The sequence below is a fragment of the Bos indicus x Bos taurus genome, chromosome 5 (assembly GCF_003369695.1).
Source record: "Bos indicus x Bos taurus breed Angus x Brahman F1 hybrid chromosome 5, Bos_hybrid_MaternalHap_v2.0, whole genome shotgun sequence".
Taxonomy (NCBI): Eukaryota; Metazoa; Chordata; class Mammalia; order Artiodactyla; family Bovidae; genus Bos; species Bos indicus x Bos taurus.
This window is the reverse complement of record NC_040080.1, coordinates 17,068,951-17,092,396: the sequence shown is the minus strand read 5'-3', so window position 1 is coordinate 17,092,396 and position 23,446 is coordinate 17,068,951. Positions and strand designations below refer to the sequence as shown.

Sequence of the window (23,446 nt, the reverse complement as noted above, 5' to 3'; positions counted from 1 at the left end):
GTAGAGACACCTGTAGTGTTTCCACAAATTTATCTGCAGTTGGAACCATGATTAGGACATTGTGACAATGACAAAGGTTACTTGAGATGCCAGAAAACAGGTTTGCTTAAAGCAAAAGTTTCTAACTAAAATTTAAAAGCACCTTGAAAATAATTATTTTTAATAAGAATAATAAAGAGAATGGAAGAAAACTTTTGAAGAGATGAATAGATTTATGACATAGTGCTGTAATGGTTTCACAAATGCATGCTTATCAAGCAGTTTTGTATGTCAGTCATACCTCAATAAAGTACCTTTTAAAAAGGAAAAGAATTGTTTTCTTAAGGGCTTCAACTAGAATCATCAAAGATCTGCTGAAGGTGAGATTAGAAAAGATCACTTTTCCAATGACCTTCCTCAACATAAACACCCAAGAGCTGATTGGCTGTGGCTGCTAAGGACCTACTGCAGATGTCCTCAGGGCTCCCTTGTCCCACGATCACATCAGATGGGGTGATTCTTGCCTAAGACCAGCTCCCTACTTCAGGAAACTCACTGTGATAACCAACAATATCTTCCTCCAGTCCAGCTGCTCTGATGGGATTAATATCCTGGACATCTAATCCACAATTATGATAACAACTAGAAGCCTCTCTGTCAAATACTGTGAACACCCACCCACACCCTAGTTTCACTGCTGTCTTTACTGCATCCACCTTGGCACAGGTCAAACACATAGACAGCACTGAGCACTTCTTAGGAGTCACTTCAGGTCCTCTTAGCTTCACTGCCTCTTATACGTGATGCACTCCAGCTGCTGTGTTGTAAACTTCAAGACTGCATTTTCCTGCTCCCTCAACATCCCTGCAAATGTGATGTGAGCTCCCCACTCGGTTGATCAGGTGCACCAGTGTGATGAGATTGTTTTCTGCCACAATCCCACTTTGGCTTCCTCTGACTGTGACCTAGAGACATTTAGATGCACCAGTGAAATCCCTTCACACCTTTTCCTTGTGTAACTGCACCCTGACCCCTGGTATGGTCACTTGTCCGCAGGTCTTCACATGCCATTTGGGGTCACGATTGCTTGGTTGAGCGTTTTCTATTGTCACATCCTCCACATACCAACATGGAGGAGTGTGACTCTTTTAGACCCTATGAGTATGATAAACCTTGTTGCCCACAACTCTTTTACGACCCCTCCCCTCACCATGTAGCCACACCCTAGTGACCATTACGTCAAAGAAAACAGAACAATTACCATGATGAGACTACATCACAGAAGCCGAACCCAGAAGCTGTATCTGTATGAAACTTTTGACCTCACCTCTCTGTCTCCTGTGACACATCACAAAGATCCTTCACCCAAGTATGCTCTAAAGGCTGTATCCATAATCTCAGTCATTCTGGTAATAAGACAGAGGCTTTTCCTGCTAGAGATCCCCACACAGACCAGACAGGACTTACCTGAGCAGACTACTCCAGCATCCCGACCATGATTATAGCCATCATTACGATAGTCTTTAATATTAGAATGCTCACAGTCACTGACAGTTGACTCTGTCCCTTCACATGAAGTATACAAAAGCCAAATGGGGCCAAGTCCTGGCCCAAAATAAGCCCCTCCAGGAAAACCAATGGCAGCTCCACACCCCAGCTGTCTGCACACTACAGATGCATCCTTCAATGTCCACCTGTAACCATCCACTGTGCCCCATTCTCCTTGGTGCTTCACTTCCACTCTCCCCTCACAGCGATGGACTCCATCCTTCAACCTCAGCTCCAGAGCTGCAAGAGAGACACAGACACAGGACACAGGAGAGATTTTAGGAGACCATGTAGTGGTGTATGTTTAAAATGTAAGCTCTCTGAGGAGTAAAAGAGTGCATGGGATATAGTATTTCCTGACCTCTGTGATATAAACATTCCCACCGTGGCTAACTCTAAGCTCCCAATGTGCCATCACTGAACCTGGAGCAGGAAGTGATGCACCAGGTGTTTCTCACGAGCCTGTAGAACCAGCTCCAGGGACACCACCGAGGACAGGCCTTCAGGGACTCTGGATGCTGCCCTCCCTGTAGATGTGCCCATGGCTACTAGGGCCCAGCTTCCCCATCAGTTACAGCTCATGGCCCCGGATCCGGGAAGGAATCGTCCCTCTCCTTCCCTGTCCGTAAGGAGCATCTCATCCAGCTCAGGAACAGAGGCTGGGGTAACAGGCTCTGAAATGTCCTGGCTATTCCTGCCACCTGGTGTTCATGTCCTTGTGTAATCCACACTCCAATGTACCTAGTAACACGCATCTAACAAATGGAATTTGAAAAAAGTGATCAGATGTCACTTTAGCGATTAAGTTTCAAGATGACTCTGGTTTCTGCATTAAAAAGGAGTTCATTTGTAGGAACATTATAGATGGAGACATTACTAGTGTTCAACAACATTTAAAATTCTCTTTTATGAGCATGTGGAAATAGTAATACTTCCTTGCCTATTTGAAGTTAAGCATAACCATGTGATCTGGCTCATTCAACAAAGTGGCAGAACAAATGATGTCACTTCCACATAGAAACATTTAAGAGCCAGTATATTTTTCTACCACAGTGAATATTGCAGCCTTGTATCACAGTGGGATATAATACAATGGTGGAGAATCCAACAACCTGAGTGCTTGAAGAATTACCATAGCAGAAGTCCTGCCAAAGTGAACAGAACATGTTATATAAGGATACATTTTGTATTTTTACTATACCATACCTAGCTTACTTTTACTAAAATGGAAAATAACAGCAGAAAATTGACAGAAAGAAAAATACTAAGATAAAGACTAGGTATATAAAATTGAGAAACATCTATACTAACATCTAAAACCCCAAGAACAAAAAGAGATGTCAGGGTAGAGTAGACTGAAGCCTTAGATTTACCGAAAGAAAAAAATAAAATTGCCAATCTAAAATTCTACACTCAAAACCATTCTCTCAAAGAATAAAGACCTCAAATGTGCCATTACCAAAATGCTGATGTAGGAGACAGCAGCCTCCATCCTATGAAAAAAGACCAAACTTAGACAGCCATCAGTAACAAAAACAGCTCCAGAAGATCTGAGTACCCTAAGAAGTTTGACCATGCCAAGATACTATCATTTTGGAGGCATCATTACATCCTCCAAACCAGAATCACTCAGTGTCAAGGGTGCCAGGAGAGTTCCTCTCACCAGGAGGGTAAGAGCAGGCTGAGTAACCAGTGTCCCTAGCCTTTGGGGGCACCATATGAAAGTCCTGCTTCAGGTTCACTTCACGCAGACCTGCAAAGCTGAGCCAGTCTTATAGAGATGGCTAGGCATAAGAAAGAAGAGCAAAGGACCAATAGCAACCACATGACAGGAGAAATCACAGTTCACAGTGACGTGCTCTGCAGACAGATGCAGCAGATTTTACCCCTGAAAGAATTAATAACAGCACAGATGATGGTTTCCAGTAGTCATGAATGGATGTGAGAGTTGGACAGTAAATAAGGCTGAGCCCTGAAGAATCGATGCTTTCAAACTGTGGTGCTTGAGAAGACTCTTGAGAGTTCTTTGGAGAGCAAGGAGATAGAACCAGTCAATCCTAAAGGAAATCCACCCTGAATATTTATTGAAAAGACTGATGCTGGAGCTGAAGCTCTAATATTTTGGCCACCTGATGCAAAGAGCTGACTCATTGGAAAAGACCCTGATGCTGGGAAAGACTGAAGGACAAGGAGAAGAGCAGCACAGGATCAGATGTTAGATAGCATCACCAACTCAATGGACATGAGTTTGAGCAATGAGCCATTGTTGGTCTTGGCCTTTGCTGTCTTCCTAGGCCTTTCCACAACCTGAGCACCTGCAACCATTAACTCCCCGACAGAGGCACCTGCAACAAGCCCCCAAAGCCAAATGTGCACACACCATTGGCTCTGGCCACTACCACTGCTGGTCATGACCCTAGGCTCTGGAACCAGAGGCACTGCTGAGAACACTAACTACCATTCCAGTGACAGCAGACCCCCTGCAACACTTGCCAAACACCACACAGTTGTCAGTGCTGTGGACATCAGCAGCCTGAGCCAAACAGCCTCATGCCCTCCCGGACCCAGTGCCACCTTATGCCTCTGCACTTGGCACCCTCAGTACATTCCAGTGTGCCACTACCCAGAAGTGAAAGGCTTTCTCTACTGAATCAGGACATAGAGTCTGGCAGAGGTGACAGCTTTTTTAAATGTGCAGACATCTACAAGAGAATGACACCAAAGGAATACAGTAAACCTCTTGTAACCAGCTCAAATTAATGGAGATCCAAGAACTGCCTGACAAAGAATTCAAAATAATACTTCAAAAGATGCTCAGAGAGTTACAAGAAAATTCAAATATTTATGGATAACAGGAAAATAATACAAATAAAATAAGAGCAATAAAGACATATACTTAAAAAAAAAAAAAGAACTAGCCAGATATTTTGAAGCTGAATAATAAATGAATGGGTTTTCCAGGTGACGTTAGTGGTAAAGAACCCATCTGCCAGTGCAGGAGATGTAAGAGACTCGAGTTCAATCCCTGGGTCTGGAAGACCCCCTGGAGGAGTACATAGCAACCCACTCCAGTATTCTTGCCTGGTGAATCCCAAGGACAGAGGACCCTGGAGGGCTACAGTCCATGGGGTCACAAAGAATCACACATGACGGAGGTGATTTAGCATGAACACAATACAATGAGTAAACTGAAGAATTCAGTACAGAGATTCAACAACAAACATGACCAAGGAAAAGAAAAAAAAAAAAGAACCAAAAAGTTAGAAGAAAGATCAGTTGAATAGAGGAACAAAAAGAGAATGAAAAGAATATAGAAAGCAGTGGGAACTATGCACACCATAAAAAGAAACAATGTATTGAATGGAGTCACAGGAGAAAAGAAATAATGGCTGAGGAATTCCCTGGTGATGAAGTGGATAAGAATACGCCTGCCAGTGCAGGGGACGTGAGTTCAATCCCTGGTCCAGGAAGACTCCACATGCCGCAGAGCAACTAAGCTGGTGTGCCACAGCTGCTGAAACCTGTGCACCTAGAGCCTGTGCTCTGCACCAAGAGAAGCCACCACAATGAGAAGTCTGTGCACTGCAGCGAGGAGCAGCCCCTGCTTACCACAGCTAGAGAAAGCCCGCATGCAGCCAGGAGACCTAGCAAAGAAAGAAAGACTGAGAATTTCCAAAACCTGGGGGAAATCTGGACATGTAAGTTCAAGAAGCTAATAAGTAACCCCAAAATTTCAATTCAAAACAACCTTCTCCAAGACGCACAGAGTAAACCATCCAAAAGCAAAGACAAAGAGAGAACTCTAAATGTCTAAAGAGAAGAAAAATATCCTGTCACCCAAGAGGACTCCCGTAAGGAGATTGGCATATTTGTCCAAAGAAACCTTGCAGACCATGAAGAAGGATTGATAACATACTCCACTTTCACTCAGGGGAAAGCAGCTCCCAGGGAGGGACAGGAGAGGGCACGAGAGAAAGTGCTCCCTACAGAGTCACAGCAGATCCTGGGAGGGAAAAGGACCATCCCAGGCTCCCAGCACATCAGAAAATGAGTCACCGGGACTGGGGCAGGGACTTGGGAACTTAGACACCTGAGGCTATGCATCAACTGATCTCTACAGACAAGCGGTCCCCTCTCCTGGATGCGGGCTTCTCTGCTCCCTAATGACACCTGGGGGGAACAGGCGAGGCCAGCAGACAGAACCTCTCACAGAGCCCAGTGCTGGGCAGACACGTCAACAAGCAGAGGGGAGCCTGGGGGATGGGAGCCGGAGAGAGGCAGGCAGGTGCACAATTATCTCTGATCCAGTTACAAGGAGTGGCCGTGACACCCAGCCCTGTGGACACCCTGTGTGCTTCACAGGCCAATGGACTCAGTCCATGCTCAGCAGCCCCGTTCCTGTCATGCAGACAGGCTCCATCCCCCTTACACACACAGCCTCACACACTCCCACATACACACACATATTCTCACACAAATTCACACAATCTCCCACGCTACTCAAACACTCCTCACACACCCTCACTCACCCTCACATACTCCTCACACACCCTCATACACCACTCAGACACTCCTCACATACTCCAAACACACACATACACACTCTTCACACCCTCACACACACAAATACATAAACTTCTCACACACACATACACCCTCACACACTCCTCACACACACACACACATACTTCTCATACCCTCACACACGCACACCCTCACACACTCCTCACCTGCACACATACACACACACACACACAAAAAAAAAACACAAGCACAGAGCCTACAGGAGCACAGACACAGGAAACACGGGGACCCAGGGGCAGTGCTCACATACCAGGCACGTGGAGCAGGTGGGAACAGCCCAGAGTGCCAGCTGGGGTTAGTCGCTGGAACTTGCACACACTGGGAGCCATTGGGACCCTCGAAGCTCCCTGAGGACAAGGGAGACAGCGGAGGAGACTCAGGCTGACCCAGCTCGGTCCAGACCAAACCTCACTGCTCTGTAAAATCTGCCGCTATGACCGGTGGACCCCCCACAGGAGACGGACCAGTATTCTCAGCCACAGTGCTTCCTTTTTGGTGAAAAACACTAAGACTGCAGCTCCACAACTCCACACACCTTTCCCTTCATCAAGGCATCCACTCCCTGCTGTGGACCCAGGACAGGGGCAGCTCTTACCTTGACCACCCACCACGGTGCCGAGGAGGAGGACACAGAGTCCCCGCAGGGAGAGGTGTCTGCCCAGAGCCATCCTGACCCCACGTCCTCAAGGTCACAGTCCCAGCTGCAGGATCAGCCTGTGAGGAGGCGTCAGGGTGCCGACTGGGGTCTATATAGACCACCCCTTACACCCTCCCTCCCGAGAGCCAATAGCGACACCTCTCACCATTTCAGGCACTATCGGAGGCTGCATCTGCCACTTTCTGCAGCTCAGACACCAATGAGCTTCTGAATCTTCAACATCTCCTTATATGAGCAACACGGTCCTTTGACCTCCTTCTTCCGTGGTCCTGAGAGCCAGGCCCCATAATCAGGGCTGGCGTAGAAAACTATGAGTACCTTTCTTTCCTCTGATCACCCTGGCCAATCCCCAAGGACTGAGATTTCACAGAGTCAGGTTGTGGAAACGATTGGCCCTCGGGGAATAACTCTAGTGGAATCAAACACTGATCTTCCCAGTACTGACCTCAGGCTGGAAGCAGAGTACTACAAGAAGGCTTGAAATACAAGAATATTTATTGGGCCAGCAGAAAATGAGGACAAGGATTTCAGGAATTCACAGGTGACCATGGAGAGGGTGAGGTGGAAACCATTAAGTTGAGGGGATGAGTCTGCTGGTCTTTCTTCTCTTCTCAGAATGATCTGGAGACTGGGTCCTGGAGAAGGTGTATTTATGCTCAGTTGTGTCCTACTCTTTGTGACCCCTGGGATGTAACCCGCCAGGCTCCTCCGTCCATAGGCTTTCCCAAACAAGAATACTAGAGTGGGTTGCCATTTCCTTCTCGAGGGGTTCCTCTAGACCCAAGGATCAAATCCATGTCTCCTGTGTCTCCTGCATTGACAGGGGGGTTCTTTATTGCTGAACCACCTGGGAAGCCCTATAAGGGATTTTCACACATGCTAAATCCCTTTCCCTTTATTGCATTTCATTTTATATGAAATACCCCTTTCACCTAGTCAACAAATGATGCTTCAGGAGAGAAAGAGATTGCTGTTACAGGAAACAAAGAGAAAGTAGTAGTCATCATTCAACCCTAACCCTCCAAAATAGGAGTGGGGCTCTATAGAAGAAAATATATAGCTTAGAAAGATTAACATTTTCTAAACTTCACGATTTCTGCCTTTGGAAAGGGAAAGTTTGGTTTGATAGGATTCAGAACCCACCTGTATTATTAGCCATAACTAAAGAAGATGCAAAATATTATTTAAGGGAACTGCCCCCAGAGAGAATGATAAATAGAAAGTATTCTGCTGCACTCTGGCTGCAGGCAAGGGGCAAAGAAGATGCTAACAAAGCAGAAAAGAGAAGTCCATTCATTCTGAGTTCAAGAGGAAAGTTGGCGGCAAGAACGGAATTCCAGGTGGACTGAGGGCACAGAGCCAAGCAGGAGGGACTGATGTCCAGTGTGGCCATTGCTGCCTTGTTGTGTCCCACTGATCAGAGAAGCCCCCAGATGCTCTCCAGAAAGTAGCCCAGGGATGCATATAGAGACAGAGAAGAGCAGTAAGGATGCAAGACAGAGCTCCCCCATCGAAAGTCAAGGTCACTAACAAACTGCCCTCATTCCTCATACTCCCTCAGGCTCAAGATTCCCATGATACACCTTCTGGTCCACACAAACCCACCGTGAGGCCCCCTCACGCTGACTCTCATCATTTCAGCACAAACTTGGGAAGGACCCACCTGTGACACACACGCCCCAGAGTCCCCACCAGAGCTCAGAGATGGCGTCACACCCTTCCCCACCCACACCTGAAGGTCTTAATGAAGCCAACACGGAGGGAAGCTGTGGACCAGTCCACAGACTTGTCACATCCCCCACTGGAAGGACCCCTCATCCCGGTCAGCAGACACAGTTTCTCTGTCCTAACATACCCATCCTTCCTACTTGAGACTCAGGTAAATGAAAAGGGAGAAAAGTCAATTGAACACATGCTTTTCTCCCTCTAAATATGTTAATATTAACCTGTTATTTTATAACACTTGTCCTGTGTTCCTCTGACTTCCAAGCCCCCATCTGTACATGAACCCCATCTCCTTCTGGATGCTTAACACAGTAGTGATAATAACCGATTATAAATGTCAGAACCAGAATATAAACTCAGGTGCTAGGGTAGGAACAGGATCTGCTCAGTCACTAGAGTCGATGCTCTTCTCCCCCTGGGACCCAGAGTCACCATTCCTTACCCAGTTATGGACTCTGCAGCATCACCGGAAACCACCAGACAAACACCTAGAACACAGGACGTGCTTCCTAGAGTCCAGTCATTCCTCCCACAGGATGACACAGAGATGAGTTTAGTGAACCAGGTACACATAGTCTCACCTCAGGATTGAGACCTCGTAGGTAACATACTGTTAGGGACTCCATACCCCATTATAAGGATGGAGTGGGCTGGAAGGAGGGGTTAACCCAGGCCTGGCAGGCTGGGCCCAGGCAGCACCCTCTACCCAGAGCTGGGGATGCAGGGTCAGCATGGACCAACTCACCCTCTGATGAAGATTCGTCTTCTCTGACACATAAGGAAATCTCAGTGTCCCATCTTATCCAAGATTTGAAGGAGGGAAGCTTTAGGGAGGACACTAACCCAGCTGTGTCCATGTGAACTTCAGGGGTCAGGAGAACAGGCTCAGGAACCAGTCTGCCTGGCCTGACTCAGAGCTCAGCCACATACCATGTGTGTGACCTTGAACAGGGTCCTTACATTCTCTGTATAGTGGCTTTGTCTGTAAAAGAAGAGTTATACTTGTGTATAGATGACAGAGTTTTGGTTAGAATTAAATGAGTTGGCATTAGTAAGAGATATAACTAGTCAACAGTAGTACATCATCTTGGTGGAGAAACAATATTAGGGCCCCTCTCTCCATCCCATCCCAGGAATCCCAGGACTCTAGAACAGGAATTCAATTCTGTTACCTGGAGCCTTGACTGGAGCTGTCAGAACTCTCCCAGGAACCACATGCTGTGACAGTGATTGGGGCCAGAGTTGTGAGTCTTCCACACATTGCCCTTTCTCTCTGTGCCCCAGACAGAGGTTCTACTGCTCATGAACCTCGACCTTACCAACTGTGAACCTCATGAATTAAGTTGTTTACTTGCTAATTTTACTTTATAAATGGACTTGGTAAATGTTCTGTGTCTAATTCACCTCCTTATCCCCAATGCCTGCTAAGAGACACCTAAATGGTGTCTCTTGTATACCTGAATGAATGGATGTCAGCCAGATATTTTGCACAAATCATTTCAATCAAAATAAATCTTTTGAGATATAATTTAACTTGATTTGAGGACTTAACAGCACAATGCAAGTTGTGTCAATTGTTGTAATGATATTTCAATATGATTAAATGATATAAGCTATGTATGGTTCACTTCTACACTTTTCTGCAATGAATGCAGTCAATTGCAATACCAGAAACAAGGCTGGCCCCATTCCAAGAGCAGTGCTGAGAGAGCCAGTTCTAAACAAAAATGCTGCATCTTTGTATATCCGAAGATAAAGAAGACAGACCTCAGCACACTTGACAGGTGAACACCATGAAGCCTCCTGGTCTGGTCTTAATCAGATATGGCCATGTGGTCCAGATGTTTATATACTTATCTTTTGGCATATTTTCAATTCAAACCACACATAACTGTAACAGGAAGAAATTCTGTTATAAAAAAAGTTAGTTTAACAGCTTCTATATTGAATTACAAGTGCAGAAGTAAAGAGCAGGAAGAATCCTGTTCTTTAACTTAGACTGCTTATTTCATCTTATGGATTGTAAAGCAATACAATATGTACCATTATTATACCCAAATCACTATGAAAATATGGAGGTTTCAGAGGTTAAGTAATCTCTTTGCTGGGAAAATTAATAATTAAATATCCTTGGTAGAGGGACATTTTCAGGACCAATCAGAGTGACTAATATACAAAATATTTTTGGATTAAAAAATAACTATACAACTTTAAAAGGAAACAATTAATTGATTTGTTACACCAAAGTTTTGGAGACCCACCTCACCATCTGTGTTCCTTGTATGGATGAGACCAAGGTTGGTAAAGGCTTCTTTACTAAAGACCACTTCATCACAAGGGCATGTGATGAGCTTGGGCATGAGCTGGCTGAGGTCCAGATCATCATCTCTCTTCAGCCCTTTACAGTCTATAACCAGCAACATCTAAGAGAGAGTGTGGCACTGAATTGGCCTCATTCATTCCGCCATAGTGCAGCTTCAGATACCCAGAGCCCAGAGCAATCAAAGCTACTAAATCAAAGACAAGCAGATTCTAAATGGAGAGCATGCAGACCAAGGACCCTTCCCCTCTGCTGTTGGGAAGTAAGAAACCCTCCCATCCCAGACATCATCTAGGGGAAGAGAGAAAAGAAGATGTGAAATGTCATGTATGAAACGAGATGCCAGTCCAGGTTCAATGCACGATGCTGGATGCTTGGGGCTGGTGCACTGGGACGACCCAGAGGGATGGTGTGGTGAGGAGGAGGGAGGAGGGTTCAGGATGGGGAACACATGTATACTAATTAAGAAAAAAATAAATAAATAAATAAATAAATTTGTTATTTTTAACTTTAAAAAAAAAAAAGAAGAAGATGTCTCCTTAAATACAGGAAAACCAGTCTCAGCAGGGAGCTTCAATTAGAGTTGACAAGATAGTTATTACCATAAACCCGAGCTAACTAGGGGGACAAATTTTAAATGGGAGAGTCTGCGATTTTAAATGGGAGAGTCTGTGTTAACTTTGTGGAACATTCAATCCATGCAAACACCACTTGCTACTGCACAAGATGAAATCAGTTATAAAAATAGTGAATATTACATTTATGCATATTTGAATCCTAGAGGACACATTTTCAAGCCCACTACAGAAAGAAAATACGTATATCTTTCCCTGTTTTTAGATGCACAGAGTTGTCACCTCCATGAACTCTTTCTAATTCTTGCAGCTCAAAATTACTGCTGTGTCTCTTCAATCTGTAAAAACTTTCTTATTGTCTCTAAAGCGGGGGCTTCTTGAGAGCAAGTATTGTGTCTTGTTCTTCAATGTGTCTATAAGGTCAAGTAAAGGCACATAGAAGGAGTATAACAAACATTGGATAAGAAATGAACGCATGAAGAAATGTGGAAAATCACTATGCAGTTAGTGATACTGAGTGGGGAAGGGAGGTGGGGGCAAAATCTGACTAATCCCACTCAGCACAGACTGAGGTGGAGTAAGGAGTCAGAGACACACCAGCCAAAGGATCCAAATAGAAAATGCCTTCAAGCCCACTCCAGAGGGTCAGATCATGTTCAATCTCTGCACAAAGCTGTACCTCAGAAGCTTCTCCAAGGTGAGAAAAAACTGACAGGACTGCTGTCAAGAGTTCTACTGAAGGATGTGGATAGACAGTAATACTTGTCAAATAGCTGTATTTCTACTCCCCGGTGACTCATTCTGGCCAATGAAACATGGGTGGTGTCACCTGTGTCACTTCTGAGTGGAGGCATGAAAAGCCCAAATGTGACTCTCTAGTCTGTCTCTTTTTCCTGCCCCAGAAGCTGCATGTTCCAGATGGTGCATGTGCAAGAGCCTCACTGACCACAAACATCTGTAGGTTGTGATGAGTGTGCATGTGTGTGTATATGAGTGCGTGTGTATGTGTGCATTTGTATCTGTGTGTGTGTGTGTGTGTGAGATTTGGGGGTCACTTTATCCAGCAGCAGAGCAGAGTCTCTTCTGATGGATACAAAGGAGAAAGAAGACTTGAAAAGAAGACAGAATCTGTCACATGAAGCAGGTACTTTCCTGGATCTCCCCATCCTTCTGTGTCTTCATCCCAAGCTGCTCCCTCAGGTCTCACCTTGTTTCCTCTGTTGGGCTTGGTTGTTTCTCAGTCACCATTTCTGATTGACCAACAACTAGATCTAAGTCCAGTTTAAGAGCACCCACCCCTGGTACATCTCCTGTTCCCTTTACATCACTCTGTGCTGACAGTCAGGCTCAGTTTCCCGAATTTGTCTCTTAGCATCTTGACCTTCATCCTTAAACAGCTCCCCTTTCCTCTGAGTTAGTCAGTTCATCATCTTTGATCCTGTTTTTACCTTCCACCAATCCTGTACTAATGAAAAGGCAACATGTACTTTCTAAGCCCCCTAAGTCTTTTCTTGATTTCCTGAACAAATTTGATTCCTGGATTTAGTGCTCCATGCACTTAATAATGGAGAAGGCAATGGCACCCCACTCCAGTACTCTTGCCTGGAAAATCTCATGGACGGAGGAGCCTGGTAGGCTTCAGTCCATGGGGTCACTAAGAGTGGGACACAACTGAGTGACTTCACTTTCACTTCTCACTTTCATGCATTGGAGAAGGAAATGGCAACCAACTCCAGTGCTCTTGCCTGGAGAGTCCAATGGACGGAGGAGCCTGGTAGGCTGCAGTCCATGGGGTCGCTAAGAGTGGGACACGACTGAGTGACTTCACTTTCACTTTTCACTTTCATGCGTTGGAAAAGGAAATGGCAACCCACTTCAGTGTTCTTGCCTGGAGAATCCCAGGGATGGGGGAGCCTGGTGAGCTGCCGTCTATGGGGTCGCACAGAGTCGGACACGACTGAAGCGACTTAGCAGCAGCAGCACTTAATAAACTACTTCACCTTTGGTTAAGAAGTGATCTTGCTGAATATTTTTTTCCTCATCTCAAGAAAATGGCTGTTTCAAAACCTATATCCTTGTGAGCACAGCCCTAGGGCTTCCCTCATGGGACTTGGAAGGGGCTGGTGTAAGGAGAGGCTATGAAAGTGAAGCTTCAATAGCTTCATAATTAATCCACCTCTGCTCAAAGTTGATGTAATGACCAACTCCAGAGCTATTGAGCTCCTGTGGGTGGTCATTCTTAAGCCTCTTAAACCCAAGATTAGTGCCACTGGGATGGCCCTCATAGTTTAAAGCCTGTGTGGTTGCTCAGACTTGAACTCTATGAAACTGATGCTCTATTGCACATGGAGCTTTGGTGCAGCTGAGTCCAAGCTGCAGACCAGGATAAGAATACCGGAAACACAGCAAAATGTGCTTCTCCTTTAACATCTGCAAGTCTGGAACAGATCCTCTTTTCCTTATCATCGAATCTTTCCACATCTGGGCATGCTTTCCAAGGCTCCTACAGGCTGCAGGCATCTGCTGAGGCCCTGCCAAGGCCCAGGATTGGAGTGAAGCCTGTTCCTGTGTATAAGCTCTGTATTTCTACTCTCTATAAGTTAATAGATGCTCAGTTCAGTTCAGTTCAGTTCAGTCTCTCAGTAGTGTCCAACTCTTTGCGACCCCATGAATCACAGCACACCAGGCCTCCCTGTCCATCACCCACTCCCAGACTTCACTCAAACTCATGTCCATCGAGTCAGTGATGCCATCCAGCCATCTCATCCTCTGTTGTTCCCTTCTCCTCCTGCCCACCCAATTCGTCCCAGCATTAGGGTCTTTTCCAATGAGTTAGCTCTTTGCATCAGGCGGCCAAATTATTGGAGTTTCAGCTTCAACATCAGTCCTTCCAATGAACACCAAGGACTGATCTCCTTTAGAATGGACTGGTTGGATCTCCTTGCAGGCCAAGGGACTCTCAAGAGTCTTCTCCAACACCACAGTTCAAAAGCATCAATTCTTCGGCACTCAGCTTTCTTCACAGTCCAACTCTCACATCCATACATGACCACTGGAAAAACCATAGCCTTGACTAATAGATGCTCAGCTAATGTTTATTGAATGACTGAATGGTACTATTCTAGACTTTTAAAAGAAAGTGTCTTAAACATAAAGAACTAGTTTTGAGGACATTATTTAGCTAATTGATACTTTTTTTTTTTAAGTCAAATGCTTTCAGCAATTAACAGGGCAAAATTTGATTTTTTTTAAATTTAATTTAATTTTTTAACTTTACAATATTGTACTGGTTTTGCCATATATCAAAATGAATCCGCCACAGGTATACATGTGTTCCCCATCCTGAACCCTCCTCCCTCCTCCCTCCCTATACCATCCCTCTGGGTCGTCCCAGTGCACCAGCCCCAAGCATCCAGTATCGCGCATCGAACCTGGACTGGCGACTCGTTTCATATATGATATTATACATGTTTCAATACCATTCTCCCAAATCATCCCACCCTTTCCCTCTCCCACAGAGTCCAAAAGACTGTTCTATACATCAGTGTCTCTTTTGCTGTCTCGTATACAGGGTTACTGTTACCATCTTTCTAAATTCCATATATGTTCGTTAGTATACTGTATTGGTGTTTTTCTTTCTGGCTTACTTCACTCTGTATAATAGGCTCCAGTTTCATCCACCTCATTAGAACTGATTCAAATGTATTCTTTTTAATGGCTGAGTAATACTCCATTGTGTATATGTACCACAGCTTTCTTATATATTCATCTGCTGATGGACATCTAGGTTGCTTCCATGTCCTGGCTATTATAAACAGTGCTGCAAGAACATTGAGGTACATGTGTCTCTTTCAATTCTGGTTTCCTCAGTGTGTATGCCCAGCAGTGGGATTGCTGGATCATAAGGCAGTTCTAGTTCCAGTTTTTTAAGGAATCTCCACACTGTTCTCCATAGTGGCTGTACTAGTTTGCATTCCCACCAACAGTGTAAGAGGGTTCCCTTTTCTCCACACCCTCTCCAGCAGTTATTACTTGTAGACTTTTGGACCACAGCCATTCTGACTGGTGAGAAATGATACTGCATTGTGGTTTTGATTTACATTTCTCTGATAATGAGTGATGTTGAGCATCTTTTCATGTGTTTGTTAGCCATCTGTATGTCTTCTTTGGAGAAATGTCTGTTTAGTTCTTTGGCCCATTTTTTGATTGGGTCATTCATTTTTCTGGAATTGAGCTGTAGGAGTTGCTTGTATATTTTTGAGATTAGTTGTTTGTCAGTTGCTTCATTTGCTATTATTTTCTCCCATTCTGAAAGTTGTCTTTTCACCTTGCTTATAATTTCCTTTGTTGTGCAGAAGCTTTTAAGTTTAATTAGGTCCCATTTGTTTATTTTTGCCTTTATTTCCAATATTCTGGGAGGTGGATCATAGAGGATCCTGCTGTGATATATGTCGGAGAATGTTTTGCCTATGTTCTCCTCTAGGAGTTTTATAGTTTCTGGTCTAACGTTTAGATCTTTAATCCATTTTGAGTTTATTTTTGTGTATGGTGTTAGAAAGTGTTCTAGTTTCATTCTTTTACAGGTGGTTGACCAATTTTCCCAGCACCACTTGTTAAAGAGATTGTGTTTAATCCATTGTATATTCTTGCCTCCTTTGTCAAAGATAAGGTGTCCATATGTGCGTAGATTTATCTCTGGGCTTTCTATTTTGTTCCATTGATCTATATTTCTGTCTTTGTGCCAGTACCATACTGTCTTGATAACTGTGGCTTTCTAGTAGAGCTTGAAGTCAGGAACGTTGATTCCTCCAGTTCTATTCTTTCTCAAGATAGTTTTGGCTATTTGAGGTTTTTTGTATTTCCATACAAATTGTGAAATTATTTGCTCTAGCTCTGTGAAGAATGCCATTGGTAGCTTGATAGGGATTGCATTGAATCTATAGATTGCTTTGGGTAGTATACTCATTTTCACTATATTGATTCTTCCAATCTATGAACATGGTATATTTCTCCATCTATTAGTGTCCTCTTTGATTTCTTTCACCAGTGTTTTATAGTTTTCTACATATAGGTCTTTAGTTTCTTTAGGTAAACATATTCCTAAGTATTTTATTCTTTTCCTTGCAATGGTGAATGGAATTGTTTCCTTAATTTCTCTTTCTGTTTTCTCATTATTAGTGTATAGGAATGCAAGGGATTTCTGTGTGTTGAGTTTACATCCTGCAACTTTACTATATTCATTGATTAGCTCTAGTAATTTTCCGGTGGAGTCTATAGAGTTTTCTATGTAGAGGATCATGTCATCTGCAAATAGTGAGAGTTTTACTTCTTCTTTTCCGATTTGGATTCCTTTTATTTCTTTTTCTGCCCTGATTGCTGTGGCCAAAACTTCCAAAACTATGTTGAATAGTAATGGTGAAAGTGGGCACCCTTGTCTTGTTCCTGACTTTAGAGGAAATGCTTTCAATTTTTCACCATTGAGGATAATGTTTGCTGTGGGTTTATCATATATAGCTTTTACTATGTTGAGGTATGTTCCTTCTATTCCTGCTTTCTGGAGAGTTTTTATCACAAATGGATGTTGAATTTTGTCAAAGGCTTTCTCTGCATCTATTGAGATAATCATATGGTTTTTATTTGTCAATTTGTTAATGTGGTGTATTACATTGATTGATTTGTGGATATTGAAGAATCCTTGCATCCCTGGGATAAAGCCCACTTGGTCATGGTGTATGATCTTTTTAATGTGTTGTTGGATTCTGATTGCTAGAATTTTGTTAACGATTATTGCATCTATGTTCATCAGTGATATTGGTCTGTAGTTTTCTTTTTTTGTGGGATCTTTGTCAGGTTTTGGTATTAGGGTGATGGTGGCATCATAGAATGAGTTTGGAAGGTTACCTTCCTCTGCAATTTTCTGGAAGAGCTTGAGCAGGATAGGTGTTCACTCTTCTCTAAATTTTTGTTAGAATTCAGCTGTGAAGCTGCCTGGACCTGGGCTTTTGTTTGCTGGAAGATTTTTGATCACAGTTTCAATTTCCGTACCTGTGATGGGTCTGTTAAGATTTTCTATTTCTTCCTGGTCGAGTTTTGGAAAGTTGTACTTTTCTAAGAATTTGTCCATTTCTTCCACGTTGTCCATTTTATTGGCATATAATTGTTGATAGTAGTCTCTTATGATCCTTTGTATTTCTGTGTTTTCTGTTGTGATCTCTCCATTTTCATTTTTAATTTTATTGATTTGATTTTTCTCCCTTTGTTTCTTGATGAGTTTGGCTAATGGTTTGTCAATTTTATTTATCCTTTCAAAGAACCAGCTTTTGGCTTTGTTGAGTTTTGCTATGGTCTCTTTTGTTTCTTTTGCATTTATTTCTGCCCTAATTTTTAAGATTTCTTTCCTTATACTGACCCTGTGGTTCTCCATTTCTTCCTTTTCTAGTTGCTTTAGGTGTAGGGTTAGGTTATTTATTTGAGTTTTTTCTTGTTTCTTGACGTATGCCTATATTGCTATGAACTTTCCCCTTAGGACTGCTTTTAAAGTGTCCCATAGGTTTTGGGTTGTCGTGTTTTCATTTTCATTCATTTCTACGCAAATTTTGATTTCTTTTTTGATTTCTTCTGTGATTTGTTGGTTATTCAGCAGCGTGTTGTTCAGCCTCCATATGTTGGAATTTTTAATAGTTTTTCTCCTGTAATTGAGATCTAATCTTACTGCATTGTGGTCAGAAAAGATGCTTGGAATGATTTCAATTTTTTTGAATTTACCAAGGCTAGATTTATGGCCCAGGATGTGATCTATCCTGGAGAAAGTTCCATGTGTGCTTGAGAAAAAGGTGAAATTCATTGTTTTGGGATGACATATCCTATAGATATCAATTAGGTCTAACTGGTCTATTGTATCATTTAAAGTTTGTGTTTCCTTGTTAATTTTCTGTTTAGTTGATCTATCCATAGGTGTGAGTGGGGTATTAAAGTCTGCCACTATTATTGTGTTATTGTTAATTTCTCCTTTCATACTTGTTAGCATTTGTCTTACATATTGCGGCGCTCCCGTGTTGGGTGCATATATATTTATAATTGTTATATCTTCTTCTTGGATTGATCCTTTGATCATTATGTAGTGACCATCTTTGTCTCTTTTCACAGCCTTTGTTTAAAGTCTATTTTATCTGATATAAGTATTGCTACTCCTGCTTTCTTTTGGTCCCTATGTGCATGGAAAATCTTTTTCCAGCCCTTCACTTTCAGTCTGTATGTGTCCCCTGTTTTGAGGTGGGTCTCTTGTAGACAACATATGTAGGGGTCTTGTTTTTTATCCATTCAGCCAGTCTTTGTCTTTTGGTTGGGGCATTCAACCCATTTATGTTTAAGGTAATTATTGATAAGTATGATCCCGTTGCCATTTACTTTATTGTTTTGGGTTCGAATTTATACACCATTTTTGTGTTTCCTGTCTAGAGAATATCCTCTAATATTTGTTGGAGAGCTGGCTTGGTGGTGCTGAATTCTCTCAGCTTTTGCTTGTCTGAAAAGCTTTTGATTTCTCCTTCATATTTGAATGAGATCCTTGCTGGGTACAATAATCTAGGCTGTAGGTTATTTTCTTTCATCACTTTAAGTATGTCTTGCCATTCCCTCCTGGCTTGAAGAGTTTCTATTGAAAGATCAGCTGTTATCCTTATGGGAATTCCCTTGTGTGTTATTTGTTGTTTTTACCTTGCTGCTTTTAATACTTGTTCTTTGTGTTTGATCTTTGTTAAATTGATTAATATGTGTCTTGGGGTGTTTCGCCTTGGGTTTATCCTGTTTGGGACTCTCTGGGTTTCTTGGACTTGGCTGATTATTTCCTTCCCCATTTTAGGGAAATTTTCAACTATTATCTCTTCAAGTATTTTCTCATGGTCTTTCTTTTTGTCTTCTTCTGGGACCCCTTTAATTCGAATGTTGTAGTGTTTAATATTGTCCTGGAGGTCTCTGAGATTGTCCTCATTTCTTTTAATTCGTTTTTCTTTTATCCTCTCTGATTCATTTATTTCTACCATTCTATCTTTTACCTCACTTAACCTATCTTCTGCCTCTGTTATTCTACTATTTGTTGCCTCCAGAGTGTTTTTAATTTCATTTATTGCATTATTCATTATATATTGACTCTCTTTTATTTCTTCTAGGCCCTTGTTAAACCTTTCTTGCATCTTCTCAATCTTTGTCTCCAGGCTACTTATCTGTGATTCCATTTTGATTTCAAGATTTTGGATCAATTTCACTATCATTATTTGGAATTCTTTATCAGGTAGATTCCCTATCTCTTCCTCTTTTGTTTGGTTTGGTGGGCATTTATCCTGTTCCTTTATCTGCTGGGTATTCCTCTGTCTCTTCATCTTATTTAAATTGCTGAGTTTGGGGTGTCCTTTCTGTATTCTGGCAGTTTGTGGAGTTCTCTTTATTGTGACATTTCCTCACTCTGTGTGGGTTTGTACAGGTGGCTTATCAAGGTTTCTTGGTTAGGGAAGCTTGTGTCGGTGTTCTGGTGGGTGGAGCTGTATTTCTTCTCTCTGGAGTGCAATGAAATGTCCAGTAATGAGTTATGGGATGTCTATGGTTTGGGGGTGACTTTGGGCTGCCTGTATCTTGGAGCTCAGGGCTGTGTTCCTTGTTGCTGGAGAACTTGTTTGGTATGTCTTGCCCTGGAACTTGTTGGCCCTTGTGTGGTGCTTGGTTTCAGTGTAGGTATGGAGGCATTTGATGAGCTCCTGTCAATTAATGTTCCTTGGAGTCAGGAGCTCCCTGGAGTCAGGGTTTGGACTTAAGCCTCCTGCTTCCAGTTATCGGTCTTATTTTTACAGTAGTTTCAGAGCTTCTCCTTCTATACAGCACCATTGATAAAACATCTACGTTAAAGATGAAAAGTTTCTCTACCGTTAGCGTCACCCAGAGAGGTTTGCAGCATTATATGGAGAAGAGAAGAGGGAGGGGGGAGTTAGAGGTGACCTGAATGAGATGAGGTGGAATCAATAGAGGAAAGAGTGGGCTATCCAGTAATCTCTTCCTTATGTGCACTCCACAACTGGACCACTCAGAGTTGTTCATGGAGTTATACAGAGAAGAGAAGAAGGAGGAAGGTGACAGAGGTGGCCAGGCAGATATAAGGGGGGAATGAAAAGGAGGGAGACAGATCCAGCCAGTAATCAGTTTCCTTCGTGTTCTCCACCGTCTGGAACACACAGAAATTCACAGAATTGGGTAGAGTAGAGAGGGGTTAGGGAGGAGACACAGGCGACCTGGTGGAGAAAAAGGAGAGTCCAAAGGGAGAGAGAGCAGTTAAGCCAGTAATCTCGCTCCCTAGTGAAAAATGGGTACTGAAGATTGGGTTCTTAAAGGTACCAAATTGGTAACAAATACATAAAAGCAAAAATTAAAAATCTAGAGTAGAGTTTGTAATTTCAAAAATACAATGTTAAAGAAAAGAAGAAGGAAAGAAAGAGAGAAAAAACGAACAAACAAAAACAAACAAGGTCGTGAAAATTATAAAGAAAATATAGGTACAAAATTGACAGCTAATACCTAAAAAGCAAAGTTAAAAATCTAGAGTAGAGTTTGGAATTTCAAAAATACAATGTTAAAAAAAGAAGAAGAAAAAGAAAGAGAGAGAGAAAAAAAAATACAAGAACAAAGTCGCATAAATTATAAGGAAAATACAGGTACAAAATTGATAACAAATACCAAAAAGCATAAATTAAAAATCTAGAGTAGAGTTTGGAATTTCAGATATACAATGTTATTTAAAAGAAGAAGAGAAAGAAACAGAGAAAAAGAAAAAGAAAAAAGAAAAAAGGGTCACAGAAATTATTAAAAAAAAAAAAAAAAACTATAGGTACAAAATTTATAACAAATACCAAACAGCTAAAATTAAAAATCCAGAGTAGAGTTTGGAATTTCAAAAGTACAATGTGAAAGAAAAGAAGGAAAAAAAAAAAACAAGGTCAAAAAATTATAAAAATATATATATATGAAGTTTGCTTTAAAAAAAAATAGGGACTTTTTTTTTGCAAAGTAATCGGTTATAAAAGTGAAAATTAAAGGAATAATAGAGGACTTAAAATTTTTTTAATTAAAAAAATAAAATACAATAAAAAGAAAGAAAGAATGATCGTAAAAATAGTAAAAATATATCTAGGACTTTCTCCCGTTTTGTTGTGAGTATTGCAGGTTCAGTTCATTTTTGGCTAATTCCTTGGTCTGACATATTTCTCAAGATCTATAGGCCCCTTCCTATGTAGCTGGCACTAACCACAGGGTTTTAATCTATTGCCTGTAGCTTCCAAGTCGGTTCCCTCTCTTATAGCTTCTTCTGTTTGCTGTTCTCTTCAGTGTCTGGTTTCCGCCCTGACACAAAGGGGACGGTGGAGGACACTTTTTTTTTTAATTTTAGGCTCACTTGTTCAGTCGCGCTGAGGGGAGGTAGGGAGGGATGCTGCAAACAAATAACACTGGCATGTGCTCGCAGTGCCTCAGCCACACTGGGTCTGCCCCCCGTTCACGGTGCGTGTAGCCTCCCTGCCCACGCTGCTCAGGCTCTAGGTTGCTCCACCAGGAACCATACGTGGCCGGCCCTGGGCTGCCTGTACTTCCCAGGTTCAAGCCACTCAGGTTCAGGCACTCGGGTAGTCCTCAGAGGTGCAGACTCTCGGTTGGGCCTGCGTTTTGTGCCCTTCCCAGATCCGAGCAGCTCAGGTGATGAGGTGTTTGGTGCGCGCAATTGTTGCGACTTATCGCCTCCCTGCCACTCGGTTATCTAGGTGTGCACTGGCGCACCTTCTCAGGCAGATGTTGACCGTCCAGACCCCCAAGAAGTTTTAGTTAGCAAAGAAGCCTGCTTACAGTTTTATAGATAATGTCTCTCTGGGGCTGCGATTGTCCCCTTCTGGCTCTGGCTGCCTATCACCGGAGGGGGGTGGTCTGCCGCCGGCGGCCTGGTGGTGTCTTAGGTTAGGGCTGGCTTTTCGCGTGGTAGATATCCCGCAGTCTGGTTTGCTAGCCCAAATTATTTCGCTCAGATAGCGCTCGGGGTATTCAGGCCAGATCCTTGCGATGCAGCCCGCGCCACGCCTCCCTGTCCAGCCCCCGCTTGCTAATGGCGGATGCAGGCATCTGCGCTGCTTCTTCGCTGGGGGAGTTACTGTAGGGCTCACAACGTGCGGGTTTTAATTGTTTATTTATTTTTCCTCCCTGTTATGTTGCACTCTGTGCTTCCAAGGCTCGGCACAGATTCAGCAGTGAGAAAGTTTCCTGGTGTTTGGAAACTTCTCTCTTTTTAAGACTCCCTTCCCAGGACGGAACTCTGTCCCTCCCTCTTTTGTCTCTTTTTTTGTCTTTTATATTTTTTCCTACCTCCTTTCGAAGACTTGGGTTGCTTTTCTAGGTGCCTGATGTCCTCTGCCGGCATTCAGAAGTTGTTTTCTGGAATTAACTCGGCGTTTAAATGTTCTTTTGATGAATTTGTGGGGAAGAAAGTGTTCTCCCCGTCCTACTCCTCCGCCATCTTAGCTCCTCCTCTCATTGTAGTCTTAAGCAACTGATCCAACCAGTCCATCCTAAAGGAAATCAGTCCTGAGTATTCATTGGAATGACTGATGCTGAAGCTGAAACTCCAATATTTTGACAACCTGATGTGAAGAACTGATGTGAAGAACTCATTAGTAAAGACCCTAAGGTTGCGAAAGATTCGGGGCAGGAGGAAAGGGGAATGACAGGAGATGAAACTGTTTGATGATGGCATCACTGACTCAATGGACATGAGTTTGGGCAAGCTCTAGGAGTTGGTGATGGACAGGGAAGCCTGGCGTGCTGCGGTCCCTGGGGTCGCAAAGAGTCAGACACGACTGAACCACTGAACTGAACTGAATCGTAAGCAACTGAATCTCTGTTTGGTTCATTTTTCTGTTTTGTTCCTTGTGTTATTCTCTTTGCCTCACTGCAAAGCTTGAGGGACCTCAGTTCCCCTACTGGGATTGAATCCAGACAACAGCAGCAAATGCATCAAATCCTAACCACTAAACC

At 43.0% G+C, this 23,446-nt stretch overlaps 1 protein-coding gene across 1 annotated transcript in view; it reads right to left on the bottom strand.

The window, feature by feature from the left end:
- LOC113893398 (antigen WC1.1-like) overlaps positions 1-12,776 on the bottom strand; it is a 69,358-nt gene extending 56,582 nt beyond the window's left edge. The window contains exons 1-4 of the mRNA XM_027543400.1: positions 12,729-12,776; positions 10,756-10,917; positions 6,362-6,458; positions 1,447-1,767 (exon numbers count right to left, since the gene is read on the bottom strand). Of these exons, the coding sequence (XP_027399201.1) occupies positions 1,447-1,767; positions 6,362-6,458; positions 10,756-10,917; positions 12,729-12,776 (628 nt within the window). The remainder of the gene's footprint in view (positions 1-1,446; positions 1,768-6,361; positions 6,459-10,755; positions 10,918-12,728) is intronic.
- Positions 12,777-23,446: the final 10,670 nt, after the last annotated feature.